Source organism: Haliotis cracherodii, unplaced genomic scaffold, assembly GCF_022045235.1.
Source record: "Haliotis cracherodii isolate W230 unplaced genomic scaffold, xgHalCrac1.p SCAF_29, whole genome shotgun sequence".
NCBI lineage: Eukaryota > Metazoa > Mollusca > Gastropoda > Lepetellida > Haliotidae > Haliotis > Haliotis cracherodii.
In genome coordinates this window covers 2,987,863-3,010,798 of record NW_027266285.1, presented here as the reverse complement: position 1 = coordinate 3,010,798, position 22,936 = coordinate 2,987,863, and the positions used below count along the sequence as shown (strand labels likewise).

Genomic DNA, 22,936 nt, shown 5'->3' with positions numbered 1-22,936 from the left:
ACTGTCGGTAGATATCAAGTATGCAGTAGACAGTGTCACACGTTTCAGCATAGGTAAAGTACATCTTCAGGCAACAAAACATTAGATGCTAAACACATTAACCTGCCACTGCTATGTGTTAGAGACGCTACAACATGCATGGATAACGCTAGGGCTTTACAATGTCAGTCCTTGAGAAATAAAAGTGGCACCATGTTTGTTTAATTATGAGTCTCCTTGTAGGTCGCTACTTTACCGTGAACAGACGAATAACATGTTCGGTTAGCTAACGCTTCACTTGTGTGGTATACATCACACACACATCGGTGACGTTATGCACACGTGTGGAAAGTTCAGCTGAACGACTACGCTTGGAGCACTTCTATGTCTAGACTTCAAGTATACCACCCACTGTGCAGTCTCTGATAAGGCAGTCAGCTAATCTACCAAAATTGCATGTTGAAGTTGTTATGGATATGTCTGTGATTATTGATAATATCTTTCAGGTGAAAAGCGTATATCCTTCGATAGTCTCAGACACTTGAGAGTTACAATACATAAATAAAAACCCTAATATCAAAAGTCCGCAACCATCAAATATCCAAGTTTCATTCACTTCCCGCACCTGGGTTGTTTGCCTCAATATATTTCTCTTCTGTAGCTAAGTTCAGTTTCTTGACGCCACGTTTTCCATTTATGCTGACGATTTCAGAAGTGAAAGTCAATATCATATGGCGGTTTCAAGCTGACTGCTTGATACAGCGACTGGCAAAGCGTGTTCGCTCCCTTTTGGTTTACTATTGCCGGTTTTATCCATTTTTCCGTAGGCAACAACACACAACGAACTGCACTTCTTCACTGTAATACGTGAAGCACATCAGGCATTATGACACTCTGAGACCATGTTTAATTATGAGGCTCTCCGTAGGTCGCTACTAGACCGTGAACATACTGTTAGTTAGGCCACGCACGTATCCTATGTATAGTCAGTATAGACGTAATGGCGTAACAAGGTCACAGACTGACCATATGGGATCCAACATAAGTCCTATTGTATGTAGAGGCTTTATTACCAGACACTGGTAAGCGTCGACCAGGGGGATCCCGGGACCGCTTCTCTCTTACCAATACAATTGTATAGTTTTATACATGATATTGAATGCATTTATAGAAGAACGTATTACATTCTGATTGGACAATATAAGCAATGAATATGATACATTTTATTTGAATGTCAATCGGCATTCCTTAGTTACAAATGACGGTCACTAAGGATGAACAGATCAAGCTGTGCATGGCGATATGGTTTTACTTTTAACTACATATTTCTTTATACATATACTTTAAGGGAATTCTGCATACACTTTGTCAATATATACACATAAACAGTCGCTGTATGACAATACGAACAACTAACGTTCGGTAAGCTACAGCCTGACTCCCGATGCCGCATGGTAAACATACACACAGAGGTGACGTAATGAACAAGTACTGCCAGTACAACAAAAATTACACAGACGAGTTTGTGACAGTACGCTCAGTGCAAAAGGTGACACTTTCATTCGGAGTCACATTTGCTGACATAGACGTCCATCATAGTGTGAAGACCCCTAAATCAGCAGTCTATAGAACCACTGGCATCAAACACTTGGCCTCCAGACTGAAGTCTACGTCCATCATAGTGTGAAGACCCCTAAATCAGCAGTCTATAGAACCACTGGCATCAAACACTTGGCCTCCAGACTGAAGTCTACGTCCACATAGTGTGAAGACCCCTAAATCAGAAGTCTATAGAAACACTAGAACCAAACACTTGGCTTCCAGACTGAAGTCTACGTCCATCATAGTGTGAAGACCCCTAAATCAGAAGTCTATAGAAACATTGAAACAACACACTTGGCCTCCAGACTGAAGTCTACGTCCATCATAGCGTGAAGACCCCTAAATCAGCAGTCTATAGAAGCAGTGAAACAACACACTTGGCCTCCAGTGTCGAAGATCAGTTCTCTGTGTGGGACCAAGTGGGAACTGTTTTGGTGTTCAAACCAATGAGTGGTTTATAGCCCCATAAAAGAGAGGGGCCATCTTCCCGAGGCAAGGGAGTTAACTGACTGTAAAAGTCTAGTTTTCACCCTTGCAGAACTAGGTTGAAATTATGGAGTTATGTTTTGGCTGGACTAACGCGTCTAAGCAGAGTCCAATCAAAATCGCGTAACGAATCGTAAACAGCCGACTGGTCGATTGCAGGATTTTCAAAGGATGCGTACCGTCAACTTTGCGTCGACAGATATTTTCAAAATATTTTCATGTTTTTAATCTAAGTGCTCACGTGATCTGATGTACTTCGCGAGGTAAGATCCGTTTTGTTACAACATAGGTCTTTATCATCGACTTGATCGTCTTGACAGGGCGCCGCCGTTTTGTTTAAAGCAAATGTAAGTGATATGAGAGGTTGAATCTGATTGGCCAATATCAAGGACATGGAAGGAACATCACTCGTAATTAATAGCCATTGGTGGCGCTTCGATCGAGCCCTAAAATTCCAGCCCAGTTAAGCAAGGGTGGAGTCAGTTTATTGGCTTGCGTCGGGAAGGTGGAGAAGGACAATCGCAGATGTTCTCAGGTCAGTGGGAATCGGATGATACTCTTTGAAAGAAACGTCTGTCGATTCGAGCTCTTAAACAAGTGGACTAGAATGTGAGAAACATGTCATGTTTCATTAAACACCCTCGTGTCCTTAGTATTTAGTGAGTGACGGATTCATGCCAGGGTTTCACGCCAGTTTTAACAATATTCCAGCCATTGAAAAATGAACATAATTACCAAGATTGGCCTTCACAGTGGGAAATCAAACAAGTGCCTCAGGCCTTGCGAGGAAACACTTTTACCACTGGACTACCCTGCCTCGCTGTCTTTTATAAATGGTTGCAGACAAAATCAGCTGTTTTTTTCAAAACGACCGTTGGTGAATGGGCGATCTAACCCAGTTGGCAAGTTATTTCACAGTTGCAAAAAATTATATCCCAACAGCTTCATTAGGGAAGGGGGGCAACTCTATCTAACACATGGCATTTAACACAGTGTTGCAGATACTTAAAGAGTCTGCAGTGTTTATGTGTCCAATGTGTTTTAACAGTAAGAACACGATGCTAGGTATGAAGCTGACAATAAACCTATATCTATATTAATATCAATTAGTTGACTTCGAACGGAAATGTCGTATACTGAAATATTCACAAAACGTCGCACGCGGGCTAGGTTCATTGGTCAATTTGTTTATCCAAGTCTTTTGAGATTTTTTCATTTTGAAATCATTATTATTTTACAATAACTGGCAGCGATATTTGCACACCACCGTGAAATAGCTGGACTATTGCTGAGGGTGCCGTTAACAAGTTGACAAAGGAAACAGAAGCAAGGTTCGAATTATTCTAAGTGTAGTTAGGATCAGAAAACAATTTGACAAAACACCCAGTCTCAGCAACTCATTGTGTAAAGACAAATGCATGGCACGTTCTAATGTGAAGCACGCTATAGTCTGTACATGGATACATGAATTGCGATGAAGAGGTGTTGCAGGTGCCTGGTGTTTATCGTGTAAAGAATGGCCCGATGTTTATCATGTAGACAATAGCATGGTACTTATCAGTTAGACAAATTGCCTGATGTTTATCATGTAAACAAATGGCCCGGTGTTTATCATGTAAACAAATGGCCCGGAGTGTATCATGTTGGCAAATGTGTTCATCTGGTGTTCATCATTCTAAAATCTGCTTTTCCCTTCTTCATAGCCACCATTGATCAATCCACCACCCTTCTTGCTGGAACCCACAGAAGCATTCTCCAGCGTCGCTAGCGGACTTCCAAATCCTGGGCTGTATCTTCCATGTTTGTTTTCATCCAGCCTCGGCCCCCATTCATCAAGTGGTTTGTTGAGATTCCACCATAACTACAAGCAATATGTCAAGATAAAGAGTGAAATTACATGAAACATAAAATAAGATGCGATAAGTTTAAATAATGCTTTATTATTCCATGATCATTGGATATACAGCGTACGAGATATCAGTTAAACAACAATATACAGCAGCAATACACGGAATTACAGCAGTAAAGGGAACAATAGCACGCACAGATACATACACGCAATCATGCGCACACACTTTCACTCACGCACACACTCATACAAACTCAAGAATGAATAAATGAATGAATGAATGAATGAATGAATGAATGGATGGATGGATGAAGGAAGGAAGGAAGGAAGGAAGGAAGGAAGGAAGGAAGGAAGGAAGGAATAAATAACAAATAATATATGTCGCCAGACAGAAGAATATATATCTATCACACAGAGATTATAAAGACTGGCGAAGTGAAGTTAAGTTACCGAAGTAAAACGGGACTACATAAACCTGTACTTTTCTAAAACTGATTGTATAAACGCATGCTGACTGGTATGAAAGACTGGCGAATCCTGTTTGTTTGTATTATCGGCAGTGGCATGCAACTTCCTGAAGGGAGAAATTCATATTGTGGAAATGAAACGTGTATTGTCAGGAAGAGAATTTATGGATGTCAACTTCTTTATTTTTAAGAACACGACGTTTCAGAGTATATAATTACTCCTTCATCAGGTGAATTAATCCTACGAAGCAGAGAACATATATATGTATCTGTTTTGACAAAGATTTTGTTGTTCTTACAGTTCTTCCTCTCGATGGGTTTGTGTAAAGAATAAACTGAACACGAATACCACGAATTTAGTTGCATGCCGACAAAATGTTTCGGATCCACCGCAGGCAGTATTTAGTAAACAGATATTGAAAACTGTAAACATCGCTTGGCTCATTCAATGACATTGCATGTAGAAAAGATAGATCACTGACAGCTCATGCAAACCCAATAACCCGACAATCCTGTTTATATATGGTGCAATATTATTTCAAAACATTACAAGAAAACTTCTGATGCATTGCATGAACGCGGGGAATTTGTAAACTCTTTACAATAACCTTTGGTCTACCGCTGTGAACGACGAAATACTGAGAATGGTTGAATGAGATATACATGTGGTTTTATCTTGTTGTGAATTAGGAAGGAAAATGGCGAAATAATATGATTATCCAGAATGTTATATCAACACAACACATTTAGAAAACGAATCATTCCAATGTAATACTCGTTCACTAGTTCCACTTTTAGGTGTTTCACTATTGTTTTTGCATCATATGTGGTTACCTCCCGTGCATAAACACCGCTTGAACCCTGTGGAATAAATGCGGTAGATTATGCAGTGTCCCCCCTTTCATAATAGTGACATTTTCTGACATTTTCAAACACATTTTCTGAATTTAGGGAGTTCGTTAAAAATAATACTGAAGAATTAACAGCATCATGAAAATGTGTTAAACGCGTATACATAAAATGAAATTAGAAACTCCTATGCAATTTCCCATTAACCCTTAACAGAGTTATTACAAATAGAACCACACAAAAATAACTGCCAGTGCACAATCTCAGAAGAACCACTATAGACCGGCGCACACACACAAATTCCCACTGATTGTGTTTTTTAGGTTTGTCAGCAGCCTACCGTGCTCGTGGGCGCTACCAAAGTGCCAAACGTCTCATAAAACAGCATCACCTGACACACCCTAATAAAACTGAATCACCAGACACACCCTAATAAAACTGCACCACCTGACACACCGTAATAAAACTGCAGCACCAGACCCACCCTTATAAAACCGCATCACCAGACACGCCCTAATAAAACTACACCACCAGACACACCTTAATAATACTGCATCACCAGACACGCCCTAATAAAACTGCATCACCAGACACACCCTAATAATACTGCAGCACCAGACACGCCGTAATAAAACTGTAGCACCAGACACACCCTAATAAAACTGCAGCACCAGACGCACCGCAACAAAACTGCAGCAGCAGACACACCCTAATAAAACTGCAGCACCAGACACGCCGTAATAAAACTGCAGCACCAGACGCACCGTAATAAAACTGCAGCACCAGACACACCCTAATAAAACTGCAGCACCAGACACGCCGTAATAAAACTGCAGCACCAGACACACCCTAATAAAACTGCATCACCTGACACACCGTAATAAAACGGCAGCGGCGTTAAGTCAAATCAGCAATGAAATCAAACTTACCTCGAATCCTCCCTTGAAGCAGAAATAGCCACAATACCATGCGGGTATAGAGATGAGGATAGCCGCCACTATCAGCCACCCCAGGGCTTCGGACCACTCTGGATAGCCTGGGCCTGTAATAGGGGTGTACTGCGTGCTCTTGAAGACTAGGACGGTCTGAAAGTATGCATTCATGTTTAGAATGAATACCTACAGATGATTTGTGGCATAATGGTGGTTTTGGTATTTTTTCTCACAGCCATCGGACGATGAATGAAACACTCGCTGATGCAATCTGACCATTGCCCAGTGTCAATGTTTCATTAGCTTTGATTACATAACATTACCACATATAATAATTATATTTATAACTTTCTACTGCATTAATAACATAACATAAATCAACAATAACCAATGCATCAACTAACCACCATCAGCCTATTGGACCCGGGTTTAAACAGGTCCACATCACCCAAGAGGTGACAAGCTTGGATCGGGTGGTCAGGCTCTAGCTGTGACTTGCGTGACATTGTGTCACAATGGTGTGGGGTTTTGCTCATGATTACAGTCACTGGTTGTCCGTCTCAAGCCTTGTCTATTGCCAGACTACCGTGATATTACTTGAGTATTACTGTGGCGTTACACAAAATTCATTTCGTCACCTCTTCACGGAACCGTGAAGATTCGGGTCTTCAGCAACCCATGCAGTCGTAAGAGGCGACTAACGGGATCGGGTGGTCAGGCTCGCTGACTTGATTCATTCATTCATCGTATCCCAAATGCGTGGATCGATGCTCATGATGTCAGTCACTGGATTTCAACAACAACAAACAAACAAACACTCCTTCAGGCTTACCACCAACAACACTGGGGAGATGAAACACCAGCACAACAGGAAATAGTAGTACACAATGGTTGCCACTATGTTCATCCGGGTCCCAATCATCATCCGAACATCGTCTTTGAATCGACGGATACCTGAATACATTCGGCAAAAAATGAAGTCTTGCCTTAAAATATGTGTAGGAAATTATTGATTATTTAAACTGTTAACCTTTTTTAATAGTTAGCTCGCCTTCGAATTTATGCGATATTGCCAAGTGTAGAAAAGTGAAGTTAGATTATTAGATTACGTTTTAAGAACAAATTATACAATACGCTTAGCCTATAATGAGTTGTCCACCGGTACTCGAGCCCTCCGAGCCCCCATGGGAACATAACTATCATAACTATCACAGAGGCTACATCATAAGTTGTGGCAGTATCACGAGGGGTACATGTGGTTTTTATGCCTCCCGTGTTAGGTTTTATACCACGAGCCGGAGGCGAGTGATAGCCCGGGTGATACTGCTACAACGAATTTATCTTACCGACATGTTTTAATATGACTTTGTAGAAGAATTTAAACAATTTTAAATTGATAGAAAACAGCTGTTCGAATTAGCTGCGGCTTCTTGCTTCAAAGCGGGTTATTAAGAATTTTCTCTTCCTCTCAGAAAACCCACGTGAAGCTTCTCTTGTTCGTGGCGGGGTATAGGAGATTTATTCTCTCGCTGAGAAATGTATGTCCCTCCAAGGCGGGATACATAGTATTTTATCAAGATCACGTAAACCAATCAGATCGGGTAGCCTAGTGATTCGCTCGTCATACCGAAGACCCGGTTCGATTCCCGACGTGGGTACAACGTGTGAAGCCCATTTCTGGTGTCCATCGCCGTGATATTGCTGGAATATTGCTTAAAGCGGAGTAAAACCATATTAATTCACTCATTCTTACATGGAGGTATGTTATCAACAATGCCACACGAGGCAGCGGTCACCACGAATGTATCTCCCCGCAGTTAGCCATTTCTAGCAGACGACAGAAGACAAACACTAAACGTTAGTCCCCTAGATATATTTCGGAACACATCGTAAGTATCAATAGAGTGGCGCCTTGCATCATCAAATTGCAGTTGGTGTGTTGCAAATGTAATACGACAATTCGGCAAGTCGAGAGGGAATCGTCAGAATGTACCTTAATGTTAGCTGGGCCAACTGAAAATAATACAATGGGCCTCAACCAGTTAGAATTTGACATTCATGTGTAAGGTAAGATAAATATTCATAACAATGCATGTCTGATACAAGCATGTTCAGGTGCAAGCAATGCATATCTTGTTCACGGTGACTCTGTGAGGACTTTAATTTGAGAGTGTGAGTTTAAAGTTTTTTTCGAGACAGATAGGCAGTCAGGCGATTACCCCCACAAGAAAACATTAGTTAACCCGACACTCCAAGATGAACGCCATTGTCCAAAGTCAGTTGTTGATCATGAGATAGTGTCAATCCACAAAACAAGGTCCCGTGAAGGAGACATTAACGGTAACTTATACCCTTGTATACATGATTGAAGCTGCATGACTACGACCGACATATTAATGGTCCGGGGGCATTAAGGCGCCGCACTTCGCTGTTTAAAGTTGTATCTCTTGGGCACGACAGAAACCTTGAAATCTCGCTTCACCCCGATAATATTTCTACGTTTATCAGCACAATACCTGTACTCATGGGTTTCACGTCAGTTGAAAACGTCTGAGACCTGCATCCCACATTAAGCTGACACGGCGTTATATAACTATTACGCGGTAGGTAATGTTGTTAATTGGTTTGGGAAAACATTTGTTAGGATGCTTGTATTTAAAACATAATAATATCCTATTCATACACGCAGTAATAGAATAGTTATTCGTAGTATTCATATATATATATATATATATATATATATATGAATTATAGTTAATTCATCATTAATTTGTCTTTTAAAATACAATGGGATGTGACATTGTTCCTATTTTACCAGAATGGCAGGTCATATAAAATAAAAGCATCAAAAGCCTTTCCATATTAATCATGACATCGTACGGTTACATCAAAGGTATGTGTTTATGAATCAGTGATGATAATAGATGTTCGCAAAAAGGTGAGCGTATTCTGTCCCACCTGTGGCAACCGTCACGAACACATACAAAGGCAAGGCAATTGTTCACCTGCAAAAACACAGGAACGTGTGCACTTGGTACAAGTCAAAATAAGGAGTTGCATCGGACATCATTTTTGTCACGGTGGCGACAAATCTGGAAATATCCGTCAGTAAGGCTTTAAATGTTGTAACCCTGATCAAACAATTTTTAGCAAGAGTCGAATGATGGACTTTGAAATTTTTCGTGGAGAGAGCTTACTCGATTGTTTCCCAAAAGTTATGAAGTTTAGGCACCAAAGGATGGAGCTGCTCGATTATTGCTCGATATAAAGGGAAATTTGGGAAAAGGAAAGTTCCCCTCCTATCATACAGTCTTGATGGTCAATGGATAGTCTTTCGTCACTCTGAATCTGTATGCTTAGATCTAAGTATGTAACACATGAGACAATTTCCCATGTCTCTTTTAGTTTTTTGTTGTGGGGGAATCAGTGAAAAGGAGTTGCCATTTGACAATTATTGAACGATATCAGATTATCGATATACCTGAAGCTAAAGTAAAACTTAATTTTGCCTGTCTGAGGAGAAATCCTGACTCGCATGCATAAATATATAATCAGCAAGGAGGGCAGCAAAATTTATGCCCATGAAATTAATTATATTTGCCTACTGATCTAGAGTAGTATTCTTTACAAAATGTGCACGACACGCAATCTCACTCTTTTATTAAACTTCACGTTTAGTTTCTGCAGTTGCAATACATAACTGCATACACATCAGCATGGGCTCTTGTCAGAGCCGTCCCAATTCGTTGTGCAGACAAGCGTCCCGTAGGCGTTACAGAAAACTAATGTCGTTAGTTCGAATTCCAAATTAGCCCTGGTTACATGTATGTCTCCAGGTTTGTCTGCATTTACTCACTCACTCACTCACTCACTCACGCACTCACTCACTCACTAACTCACGCACTCACTCAGTCACTCACTCACTCACTCATATATTCTACTAAAAGAATTATTCTTTTAAAACTAATTGTTTAGATTATGTTTATTATGTAGCAGTAATGTAAACTATAAAACCTACCGTATACAAATATGACGGCCACAAGCTCAACAAGGCCAATGATAAGAAGTGGGAATCCGCCTACAAACGTGTCCATCAGGTTTAGGACATAGCTTCCACCCTTCCAGACAAAGAAGAAAGGAACAGTAGCAGCATAGGGACGAACAGTGTCCTATGACAAGATGCAGTTGACACTCAGACTGCTTCTGTCGTTCTGCATAGTGTGTCAAATGAGAATCCGAATTATACAATCAAATACGTGTAATCCTATGCAAGACGCGTAAACTGCAAAATATGTTTATGTGTTTAGGGCATTGCCAGCATTCAATTATCATTATGCCTGTTCCAATTCCAGAAAAAAAACAGACATAAACCTTTGCAAACATGAATATTACGAAGATCAGTCCACCATAACATTATGATGATATTCTTTAGCTGAAAGGTGATCATCACATTTAACAGTAGTAGCAATGTTGTTATAGCTATCATTATGATCATATAAAAACATACCTGCGTTACTTGAGGAAGGCCGAGAAGAAAGCCGACCAAACATACACCGATTCGAAACAGATAATTATTTCTGCCCTGTGCCAATTGAGGGAACACATCGATGACGGATGTCAGTACGGACTCTACTCCAGATATCTGTCAAGGAATTAGAATACACTTGATTGGAATCCCTTAAGTACTAGTATGTTCATAAATGATTACACGAATGGCTACATACACGTCATGGTACGTCCGCGGTTCAAAGAGCAGTGTTATTAAGTTGTTTTGCTTACAAAAACTATACATTTGAGTCATCATCAGTCAACACAATTCTAACAGAGATCGATGCTAACCGCTGTTACTGTCATGTTCGCTCACAGTAGAAGGAACACTTTATTAATGCGATTTTCATTATCAGCTTCCTGGGGATCATACTTCCCAAGCTGGCTTGTTAGGCGGTAGCAGGTTAACAGTCAGATTTCCATCACATCCCACCGGGTACCCATTTTTGCTGCAGAGTGAACAGAGGCACATCTAGAACAAAGTCACTTCCCTAAGGAAACACCTAATGTGCTTCATGTGCTTCAATGTGGGGCAGGACCGAAGCCCAAGAAACTTTCAGATGCCAACAGCCGAACACGGTGGTCGACGTTTGGTAAACTTCACCTGGTTTGTGACGTGCCACGCGCCACCATGCATACTCGTTTTCGAAACTTGGCGACATAAAGAAAACTATAACTTTGGTACGAATGGTATCTGACGAAATTTTGTGAACAGTTCTTTGTATTCACTATTTACGTACCATTGAGCTCCATCCTAGGGTGATCAGCATGATGAAGAAGAGGATGGACCACAGAGGTGGAATCGGCATCCTAGACAGAGCTTCGGGATACACAACAAACACCAGACCGGGTCCTGAAACACGTTCTTCGGATTTATATTTATTTGATCTCCCAATATAATATATGCATGAGATAGGCCCATGATCATGAATATCACTAAGGATTTGACCAATGATCTTACGATTTCTCTCTGCGATTGTGCATTTTATATTAAACTATATTTCACTAGCTATTCTTATCCTTATCGACTAACTATATCATGTGTAATACCGCAAACCTTGTGCTGTCACCTCCTCCACCTCCACACCTTTCGTATGCGCCATAAAACCGAGCACAGAGAATATTGCGAATCCGGCAAAGAAACTTGTAAGGCAGTTGATTAGGGGTATCAAAATTGAATCTCTGAAAAACACATCCGTTAAAAAATACTACGTAAGGGATAAATCATGATAACGAAAGGGATAAAGAATCATTTTGTCCCTTCGGGGTTCGTTGAGTTACTTAAACCATGTTATGGTTGATATATATTTTAATCTTTAACTTTGCACAGTGACCTATATTTGAGTCAGTTTTACTTGTTTTAAAATGCATGTTCAGAATGACCAGTGAATGTCTGGCTCAGAATCAACTGCGACTTAATTCTAATAAAAACACTCACTCACGAAACATCGGTACCCAGGATAGTGTACCATACATGTACATGATGAAGTGTTTCTACCACAGGTGTAACTTTGTGTAGCTTCCCAGAGGCTGTTCTTACAGAGTTTATTATACCTTCCCTGAGGTTGTTATTACTGAGTTTGTTGTGACTTGCCTGAGGGTGTTATTATTGAATTTGTTGTAACTTGCCATTGCTATCAGAGCTCCAGAGCAGGTACTCGTTGAGAAAAAAATCTGCACAGCTGCATCGCCCCACACCTTCAGCATGGGATGAAAACAAATATATCAAGAAATGATTGGCTTCCCTTCCGTATAGTATTGTTTGTTGTTTAACGCCGCACATGCCAGCTATATGACGGCGATCTGTTAATAATCGAGTCTGGACCAGACAATCCAGTGATTGAAATCACGAGCATCGATCCACGCAATTGGGATACGATAGCACCTACAGACCACAGCACCAGAATTCCAGAACGCGTCCGCTATAAGGATGATATGTGCTACATATGTTTGTAATAACTGTGTTGTACAAACCTCTATTTTGATTACATTCTTTTTTTAGATTTTGTAAATTTTCCCGAATTTGTGTATGATAAATTTCCTCATCAAACTTCAACGGTGTAAAGAGGAACGGTCCACCCCTGTGTTGACGACGGTATGTAAGAGCGGGTACCTACTCCTTTCAACTCAGTTGGATTGGGTAGTCAGCATCAGTTACCCCAACGATTGCTCTTTTAAACAACATTCACTCACTCACTTACTCACCCCTTCTGTATACAGCTGGCAGGCATATCATTGGGCAGTAAGTCAACCATAAAGATTTGTTTTTATTTCATGTGTTATAATAGATGGGTACCTACATGGTTTATTTTAAAGGTAATTTACAATTATGTTTCAATGTAATATAAGCTGTGTTTGGTCGGGATCGGGTGGACCTGTGGTGTTGCAACTCGCATACCAGTGCCCTGTTGTTCACGTGATGCACGACAAGCAACACGTTATGGGTATCCTATATTTACTACTGTTCCATGGGTTTCATCTGAGTGTTAAATGGCATTAGCCAGCATTACCTTTGTCCTCCCACAATGTCTTGTATGTAATAACTGAAGTAATATGGCCTAATGGCGACTCACGCAGTCAAGGAAAGCGGCCCACACATCAAGGCCGCGATGAGAAGTATCAATGTCAATTACTGACTGATGCCAAGTATTATAATAGTGTAAACAAATTATACTGCTTCGCAACTTACAGATGCAGATGTGAGTTGTTCTGGTTTAGGGGTGATGTAGTACTTGACGCCATCCAGATACCCATCCAGAGTCAGGCCCCGAACAAGCATTACAGTCAGTAGAATGTAGGGTAGGATAGTGAAGACATATATAACCTGTAGCGAAACATTTCACACATCCTTCAGCTTTAAAACAAACAGCTAACCATCTTAATAGCGCATTCCTAATGGTCATTTCTATTGACACAATGGCGACAATGTCGCATGTCTTGCATTCCTCTTCAAGCTTCTTTCCTGCCGTTAAGGCGGTATGAGTGTGTTGGTCGAAGTTAAGATGTAAAGTAAGGGTAAAATAGTATGACAATTTAGTTGGTTCATTCGATTCATTTAGAAACGGTGTGCCTCTAAAAGGCCAAGGACCAGTGGCCGAAGGCTATAAAACATGACAGGGTTTTTTTTAGTTTACCCTGAACTGATGTTTTACTATAATCAAATTAATACTTAAACTATAGCTCTCACACTGTCGTTTCCAGTTTTGAATAAATTTAAGCATAAACGTGTACATGATTAAAGATGTTTCCTATTGTACCTTCCCAAGTGACTTGATTCCCTTGATGGTGATGATGCAGCACACAGTCCATGATAGAAGGTTACACAGGACTAGCTCCCACTTCATCCTCCCCGCGGAGCCGATACCGTCGGATACTTCCAGTACATGGAAACTGGGAACACCGAGATCAAGTGAGGACGTTTGAATACAACAGAGTAAACATGTGGAGATCCCGAGAAACAAACAGAATACATATGAGCTTCAGGTCAAGTAACATCTGAAGGAGTATAGTTTTCTTAGATTATTAGGCGAAGACTCCAGGTAAAAATATGCCTATTAAGCAGTTAGATTAGCTCGACATGTGCATTTTATCATCAAAAACTGGCTCCCACAGGAGATATCGCTTGGATGAGATCAAGCGATATCTACACTGTAGATATCGCTGCAATGAAATTACATCACAATGCTTTGCAGACCATTGTGACGTCACTGGTTACCATGACGTCACAATCAAATGACATCACTAATGGCTCTGCTACTGAAGCTGTTTTCAGTACTTTTTACACTGAAGACACTGCTAATTACTGTCTACAAATTGAAAATGTTGAAAGAATGATGTTGGATGATAAATAAAATCTCACCCTCGTGTCTTTTGATATCATATATATCAATACTCGTTGATATATTTGATATCAAAAGACACTCGGGTGAGATTCTCTATATAAAGAACAATTTACTGTTACCAGTCGAATGTACAGATACGCGTTTGTAAGGTTGATCATGAATTGTTTAGGAAACATGAATTTTGAATCCAAAAATGATAATATAATTTTATATACATTCACCATAAGTTATTAACGTGTGAGTATCAGTACCTGTAAACCAACACGTCATGTTATGTTGTGTGAATGCCAGGGTTTCCCAATCATTACTCACTTGTAATACTCTTCACTGGGTGATCGTGTGGCATTTTGTGGAACAACAATCTGATCAGCTGAAGTACAAAGTAGTGACTTCAAAAAACATGTTGCACGAAAACTTACCACTTAAGATTGCTATATGGCTGAAGTAATGCCGATGGGACGTTTAAGTTTAACTTACGCACTTAATGTACCCTTAAGTTCGGGCTTCGTCACTGAGAATATTTGTTTTAATAAAGAATGCACCACACTCAAACTGAATTCATTAACGTAAGAACGGAAAACCGTTCCTGAAATGTTATTCAGCATAAAATTACACAAAGCACACAATCAGGTAAGATACATGCAGAAACACAACGTGTATTTGTTTATTGATCAAGAGGCGTTATGGTATATTTCTGGTATATTCTGATGATTGCAATGCCAAGTGGGAATACAATGTGAACACACACTGATCTGTTTGCACATGATTTAACGGTTGATAAGGTGTAAAAGTGATTTGCGTATATCTCATCATTTTATTAGTTCACGCCCCTCTTTGGGATTCTGGATGAAGACTTGTTGTTGCCCTTGGCCCCATTAACTCATGAGTGTCTAAATAGCCGAGATTGTTAGTCAGACTCGGTGCGGGCTATTGTTTGTTTGTTTGTTGTTTAACGCCAAACTTAGCAATATTCCAGCTATAGGACGGCGGTCTATAATTAATCGAGTCTGGACCTGACAATCCAGTGATTGACATCATCAGCATCGATCCACGCAATTGGGATCGATGACATGCATCAACCAAGTCAGCGAGCCTGACCACCCGATCCCGTTAGTCGCCTCTTACGACAAGCATAGTCGCCTTTTACTGCGGGCTGTTGTGGGCTATGGTGCCCGATGATGTGGATCTTTGCTGCTCTTTCAGTCACTAGTTTGCTTGTCCAGCCTCTTTACATACATTGCTATTGCTGGGGGTCTGCTGACGTTAAAAACATTCACTCATTAGTCGTTGTCATAATTGCTATGTATCTGCCTCAATACATGCACACTCACTGCAGTTGATGTTGGTGTTGTTCAGGTACGATGTATCGTTGACATTGATGCGGCAGAAACAAGTATTCCACTCATGAAGACACGTGCTCCAGGGCAGCTCTGACGTCATCGATGCACACAGGAAGTAAACAAACTGCGCGATGACAACACTGTAGTATATCATGATGAATGATGTCACAGCCACCATTGCAATACCAAGACCTGTTAATGGGAAGGAATAGTTTCATGGATGGGATACTTCATAACCTAGAAAAGTGAAATTAAAGCCAAAGACATCAAAGTTTTACCACATACATATATGACGAATAAGTGAGTGGTGTGAGCTGGATTTGATCACGGTGTGCGAGCTGGATTTGATTACGGTCTGCGAGCTGGAATGGTTCACGGTGTGCGAGCTTACTGCGGAACGAAGCCGGAAGGAACGCTTATCGTAGATGTGAACTATGTAGCCAGTGATCATCGGACAGTAAATTGTGTCGCTTCAGACAACTGGTCGCCATATTGAAGGACATCGAACTGGTATATTCTGAAGTAAAACGCATTTGATATGATACATGAACGAAAAGATAAACGCTATCAACGATCGCAGGTTATACAAAATTAACTACTCACACAAATTACGCTCCAACTGTGACTCACCTGTGATACACATTGATACACAATATACTTTTATTCCCATTATTTGTTTTCAAACCTGGTGAAGGAGAGATCATTCCTCTGGAGATGATTTAGTGTAACGTACAGTAAGGGGATATTACTCCGTTTGGGCTAGCCCTCCCTTTTTGTGTATGCTACAAGGGGAACTGTTATTTTGGGGGGCATCTGCTATTTGTCAGACAGCTTAAAACAACAGCTGTTATGGTTGAGGGCACATCAGGTGTGTGATATATTCCCTTGAATCCGAAAAGACAAGTACTGTCGTCAACAACTGTTTGACAACTGGTACAAAAGAAAAACAAGATTTATACAAATCGGCGTTTATTCTTGATTTATTATTGCTTTATACTTTGGAACATATTGCTTAGTTAAAGGAGTTTTACGTTATATACATGAAGTATTATACATAACATATACATAATATATAATGACCATCAATCGTTATGAATATACTAATATTTACTTCCACATCAATGTCAATGTACTGTCAGTCATTCAACTTAACAAATAATGGAATTCATCACCTATGTCAGATAATTTACATAAGTAGTCATTTCCTTTCCTTTCAATAGGTAGATTATTGTTACAAGTTCTAAAGACTAAGTTGGACTCGCCAAACGTTTTCCTGCAGTACGTGTAAATAATATTCAAAATTTAGACAATCATTTTTATGATACTAAACAATGTGTAATTTGAAGACTTATCTTTTGCACTTGTCCAACACGTAGGTTAATGTCATTTAAGTTTTCATGAAGTTCGTCAAAACTTCGTTTGAAATATGTAATCCATTTATGTTTAAATTTTCCAAACAGATCGTCAATAAATAATAATTTGTATACAAGATAGAATAATTTAGATGATTAACCGGAGAGCAATTTTGTATTATTCTCATTTAAGCGATGTTTGATAGATGGAGCCTTCAAAGTTCCCCATATACCATGAAATCTGGAGTACATTTTCTTAACGCAAATGGACACCTTCTAGAGTTCAGATGTTTTCAAACCCCCATGCTTCGCATCCATTGAGAAGAACTGTCATAACCATACTGTCAAAAAGCCGCAGTTGACATTCAAGTGATAAATCTAATTTCGACGACCCGGGTTGTAGTCTTAGCACCCTATCACAGACTTCAGTGAATAAAACATATTTACAGTTTATTTTACTAAAAAGTTCAAATCTTCAAGGGAGTGTCAGTGTCTGAGACATATCATTACGAGTAAAGGGATGTGTGGCGGTTAAAACATATTACACTGTCTGACAACAGGATGTCTGGCAAATGGGAGGACCCCCATTTTTTATATCTATGGTAGTTGGCATCGTGCTGATAACCGCCATGTTTGCAGTTCTGAGGTCTACAGAATGTGCTTGAATTAGTTCTTAGGCTCTTTTGTATTATGGTATTCAAGTTGGTATCTATGGCTGCAATTGGTAACCTGTGACAACAAAAGTTTAATATTTCATAAACACCAATACATATGGGTGTCATGATCCGAGAAAAAATCCGACCAACCTCTGAAAATAGGACTCAGGCGCCATACTTTGAGCGGTCCGACACTGGCAAACTGTCCCATGTTGATGTCAAGGGCAAACAGAGGAATTCCCAACACAAACAGGCTCAAGAAGTACGGCAGTAGAAATGCACCTGTAAAAGTACATATACAGTTAATATAAAATAATGTATGTATTGTACGTTGGAACCTTTGTATGTGCCTGCCAATGTAATATCAATGTTATTATATGTACATTATAACCTAAATATGTTAACATCAATGTAGTGTGTAAGTTTAACGCCCCTTTGAACAGTTATGTCACGGCATGTCAGCTCAATGTGGGAGGATGCTGAAATAAAGGAGCATGGGTATAGTACTGAGAAATCTAGAAACATAAACGGGAGTAAGCAGGATTCGAACCTACGGTCATAGGTTTCTAGAGTGTCCAAGGGGCGCAACTCTGCCAGCGTATAACGGTGCCTTAGACGACTAGGGCATCCTTGTCCCTTGCATCCATGTCATTTCAATATAATGATAATTACAAAATGTAATGTAAAACTTCTATTAACCATTTATTACCCTGGGCCTAGCTACGTAGAGGTGAGTATGTGGGATTCTCTTTGGAGAAAACATATTCTTTACGGCACTTCCTCAGCCAAAAATATTTCTTTTCCAAGAATATTTTCCAGGAAATATATTTCCGGCAAAAACTTATTACAAGAATGATTAATCTGCGCACTTTGAGCATAAATCAATTAGGGATGTATCAACATTAATACATTACCTCCTCCGTCCTTATATGCCAGATACGGAAATCTCCAGACATTGCCGAGACCAACAGCGCATCCTACGCATGTTAGTATGAACTCTACTTGAGATCCCCATGTGGCCCTGTCGGGAGCTTTCTGCAGTGAACATAGCCCTGCTTTAAACTTAGAGATTCTGTTAAAAATCTTGACACATGTCACAAAAATATATGTATGAGTTGTGCAGCTATTGACAAAAAGAACAGCTATGCAGTACTAACACAAGGGATTGCCACTTGTTCCAGTGATTACAAGGTCTTCAGTGATTGTATTGAGATGGAGATGTATATGATCTCACTAACCGTTGTTCATATACTTGAGACATGAAATATTCAAATCCTGAATTGTAAGGAATGGGGTCAGCAGTATAACCTGCAAGGATCCCCTGTTCGTAGGTTCGAGTCGCCATGACGTCATGGCAGCCGTTGTGGGTTTCACTACAGAAGTAAAAGCCTGCAACATGAGGCTTTCGATTCCCCAGTATCAGTCCTCGGACCCACGGTTATAAAGGCTATGTTACACTTAAGTCACCCACGGAAAGTATTGAAAATCATATTCACTTCAGACAAGATGTTGGAATGCTCATACGTCGTTTTTGATAAGATGTTGGAGTTGTCATGTGGCTGACGTGTCAGTTAAGACAAGATGTCGGGCACTGTGTCGGTGTTGACAAGATGACGGAATGTTCAAATGTCAGTTTCGACAAGATGATGGAGTGCTCAGGTGCCAGTTTAGACAAGTTGTCGGAGTGTTCAGATGTTCATTTAGACAAGGTGTCGAGTACACAAGACATGAGATAAGATTTCATTACGTGTTGGTTTAAAAGGAATACAAAATATTCAGGTTCGGTAGCAATATGCGGTTGAAGTATTCAGGTCTAGACTGACACGCGTGGGTGCAATGTGAAGCCTATTTCTGGTGTCCCCTGTCTTGTTATTGCAAATACCGGCCTAACACCAAACTCACTCACTTGCTTAGCCACCCACACCCTTAACAATACAACCACCCACTTAATCACTCACTCACTAATTCTCTCACCCACGCACTCACTCACACGTTTCCTCACACACTCAGTCACTCGCTAGACCAAGAAAGAATTTCAAACGTGCAAGCGTGCGTTTGAGACCATAGGTAAATCAGGCAGGGACGCATGGAAACCCCAGTCTGACTCACTAGTCATGCAAGACCTTTACAAATACTTATCATGACATGATCTACTCGTATCTCGGTGCGTCTCACGTCCAGATACAGAAGTTACTTTCTCCCTTACTCTTCATACCGTTATCTGACAACAGGCATGACTGTACGACAACTCCTGGTGCAAAAACTACGTCCCAGCTTGATAATGTCGCGTAGTTGTGTTGATAGGAATCACTTTGTAAACATTGTATAGGTTGCCAATACCTCGATAGATATAAAACATGTCGCATCTGAATGTGTGTGTTCTAATACCTATTTATATATGAACATAAAGGCATGCATAATCATATGACGTGGAGATCGCAGTATTATCATCCTAGCCTTCCATCAGTACATGCACACTTGCTGAACACGAGGTTATCATTGAACCGTGTTTAACGCTGCTCTTAATAGTATTTCAGTAGATGGGAGGAAGACCCGAATTCAAGCATGTCTGAAAACACTGGAGTGAGTGAGTGAGTATGGTTTTACGCCGCTTTTAGCAATATTCCAGCAATATCACGGCGGGGGACACCAGAGATGGGCTTCACACATTGTACCCATGTCGGGAATCGAACCCGGGTTTTCGGCGTGACGAGCCAACGCTGTAACCACTAGGCTACCCGACCCCCATAAAAACACTGGGAGAGCCGATGAGAGGATGTATATTTATTTATATGTGTGTGTGTGTGTGTGTGTGTGTGTGTGTGTGTGTGTGTGTGTGTGTGTGTGTGTGTGTGTGTGTGTGTGTGTGTGTGTGTGTGTGTGTGTGTATATATAAAATAAAATTATGTATGTATGTATGTATGTATGTATGTATGTATGTATGTATGTATGTATGTATGTATGTATGTATGTATGTATGTATGTATGTATGTACATCCTCTCATCGACTATATATGGACAGAGATTCGAACACACGATCTAATTAAGGGACGACCCATATTGTTCATAACGTGGTTACATACGCGCAATAAACTTGAACGACGTTAAACCTCATTTCATCTGAACACACCTCACCTAAAAACACACACCATCATAATAGCAAATACCTCTGTTCATGAGCAACCATACATACATGAATATGGGGAAATATAATCAATGGTTGATGTATTTTGCTTCATAATCTTACGTTATGTCATGGATAAGTACAACGATCAGTTAAACAAACGAGAATTCCGTAGACAAATGTAATTTTACCTTGGAGTCTGACATGACCGCGCCTTGTTTATACAGCGTACAGACACAGTATACTCATGTATATCGTACTGACATACTGAAAGGGTCAGATCTTATCAGCCGAATTCAAATAAGTCAAGATAAGCCGTGGTTGCTCTGCGTGTTCCTCATTGCACGTGTTATCTACACTGTACTTCACGACATTACTACACGTCACGTAGGTGTTGCCCATGGTAGTCGGTCGACAGTGTTTCTCATATCTTCAAGTAAACATTTCAAACATGTTTTGCTTGTTTGCTGTTCGACGCTGCGCCACAGCATTCCGGCTGTATGACGGCGGTCTATAAATAATAGCGTCTGGACCAGACAATCCAGTGGTTGAAATCATGAGCATCGAATTACGTAAATCGGATAAGACGACATGCATCAAGCAAGTCAGCAAGCCCCCCCCCCCCCCCCCCCCCCCCCAACTCCCCCCACACCCACCCACCCGCCAAGAGATGCAATAGCGAAGGCCAAGCTAACTGTATTTCTGAGAGATGGACAGCAGCCAAAGAAATTGTATCGATTTCGAAAAATCCAAAATAAAATCTTATCAATACGAAAACAGAAATCTTATCAACACAAAAACAGAAAGATATGTGTACACTACCCACACACATGAGTCCCAAGGAAGGACAGGTGAAGCGAAATTGTTTGGGCAGAATGCGATCTGTTAAACACCTAAAGCAACAACAACATTTTCTGTCATTGTCAGTAGGCATTTTGATAATATGCATAATTGCTGTGCTACAATGATCGGGGATACCACAAAACAAGAATAAAGTTATAATGAAAACGTGGTATTAGGTTCACAGATTTATTTGTAACAGCTAATTGTACTAATATATGACAAAAAAAAGAGCAGATAAACCCAATCTGCGCTGACAAAGGTCACTGATTAATTAAATAAGAGCAAATATACAAGCGGCTGAGCTAAGCAATTGAGTTATAGCTATACTAATGAGTGTAGCTAAAACAACACTTTGACAAGTGACAAGATACCGACCAGATGTGTACACAACCAATGAAGTCGGATGTAACCAATTAACACCTGAGTCAATTAACTCAACACTCTTAATGAGCGAATGACCTCGGCTGGGTTAAATAGCAGGAAATAAACACAGATGGCTAATCCCTAAAATAAGTCACTTGGACTATAAAAATAGACGAGAACGTCTCAATATCAAACTCGTCTCATCGACTAAAGATTCAGTCACTTTGGAAACAAGAACATACTGAAATCTTATAAATAGCTAAACATTCACGGGAAGGTTGGTTATCCACGGATTATTAGAAAAACGGAGTATTACAAACTCTAGCTAGTAAGTTCAGTTCAATACAACTAGACTAACTCAGAACCTAGATCGTACAGTGTCCCGAAACAACTTACTAACGAAACCCGAGTTTCGAATACATATATATCGCGCGGCCCTCGGGGAGGTCAGCCTCTCCTTGACAGGAGATGCAATATGTTGATCGTCTAAATAAAACGTTGCACCGCGAGCGAGAGCTCATGGGCGAATACGTATTGGTGACAACATGCATTCATCGCCTCTTCGGGTATATCCATATCTGCTTTAAACAAAGTTCGCGATATCTTTGCGAATTTAATATATTAAAAGCACATTGTTATACATGTGCCACTCTATTAAGCATTTACTTTTTCTTGGTTATTTTTGCTTGTACGTACGTACTCAT

The 22,936-nt window shown here is 40.3% G+C and overlaps 1 protein-coding gene across 1 annotated transcript; it reads right to left on the bottom strand.

Annotated features, from left to right (window-relative positions):
* Positions 1–1,063: 1,063 nt before the first annotated feature.
* Positions 1,064–21,282, bottom strand: LOC139473461 (sodium- and chloride-dependent glycine transporter 1-like). The gene is made up of 15 exons (XM_071256052.1): positions 21,218–21,282; positions 18,817–18,937; positions 18,053–18,184; positions 15,886–16,086; positions 14,867–14,924; positions 13,970–14,102; positions 13,402–13,536; positions 12,307–12,410; positions 11,770–11,894; positions 11,453–11,565; positions 10,672–10,806; positions 10,183–10,282; positions 6,997–7,118; positions 6,162–6,317; positions 1,064–3,928 (listed from the first exon to the last, which is right to left on the bottom strand). Exons 1-15 carry the CDS (start codon positions 21,230–21,232, stop codon positions 3,743–3,745), a joined length of 1,836 nt encoding a protein of 611 aa, XP_071112153.1. The 5' UTR covers positions 21,233–21,282; the 3' UTR covers positions 1,064–3,742.
* Positions 21,283–22,936: the final 1,654 nt, after the last annotated feature.

Excerpts from the sequence above, each read along its gene's own strand:
- LOC139473461 (XM_071256052.1), bottom strand. Across the intron at positions 13,537-13,969 it reads GAATCAAGTCACTTGGGAAG|GTTATATATGTCTTCACTAT; the intron begins GTACAATAGGAA and ends GTTTCGCTACAG. Across the intron at positions 7,119-10,182 it reads GGCCGTCATATTTGTATACG|GTATCCGTCGATTCAAAGAC; the intron begins GTAGGTTTTATA and ends GAATGTATTCAG.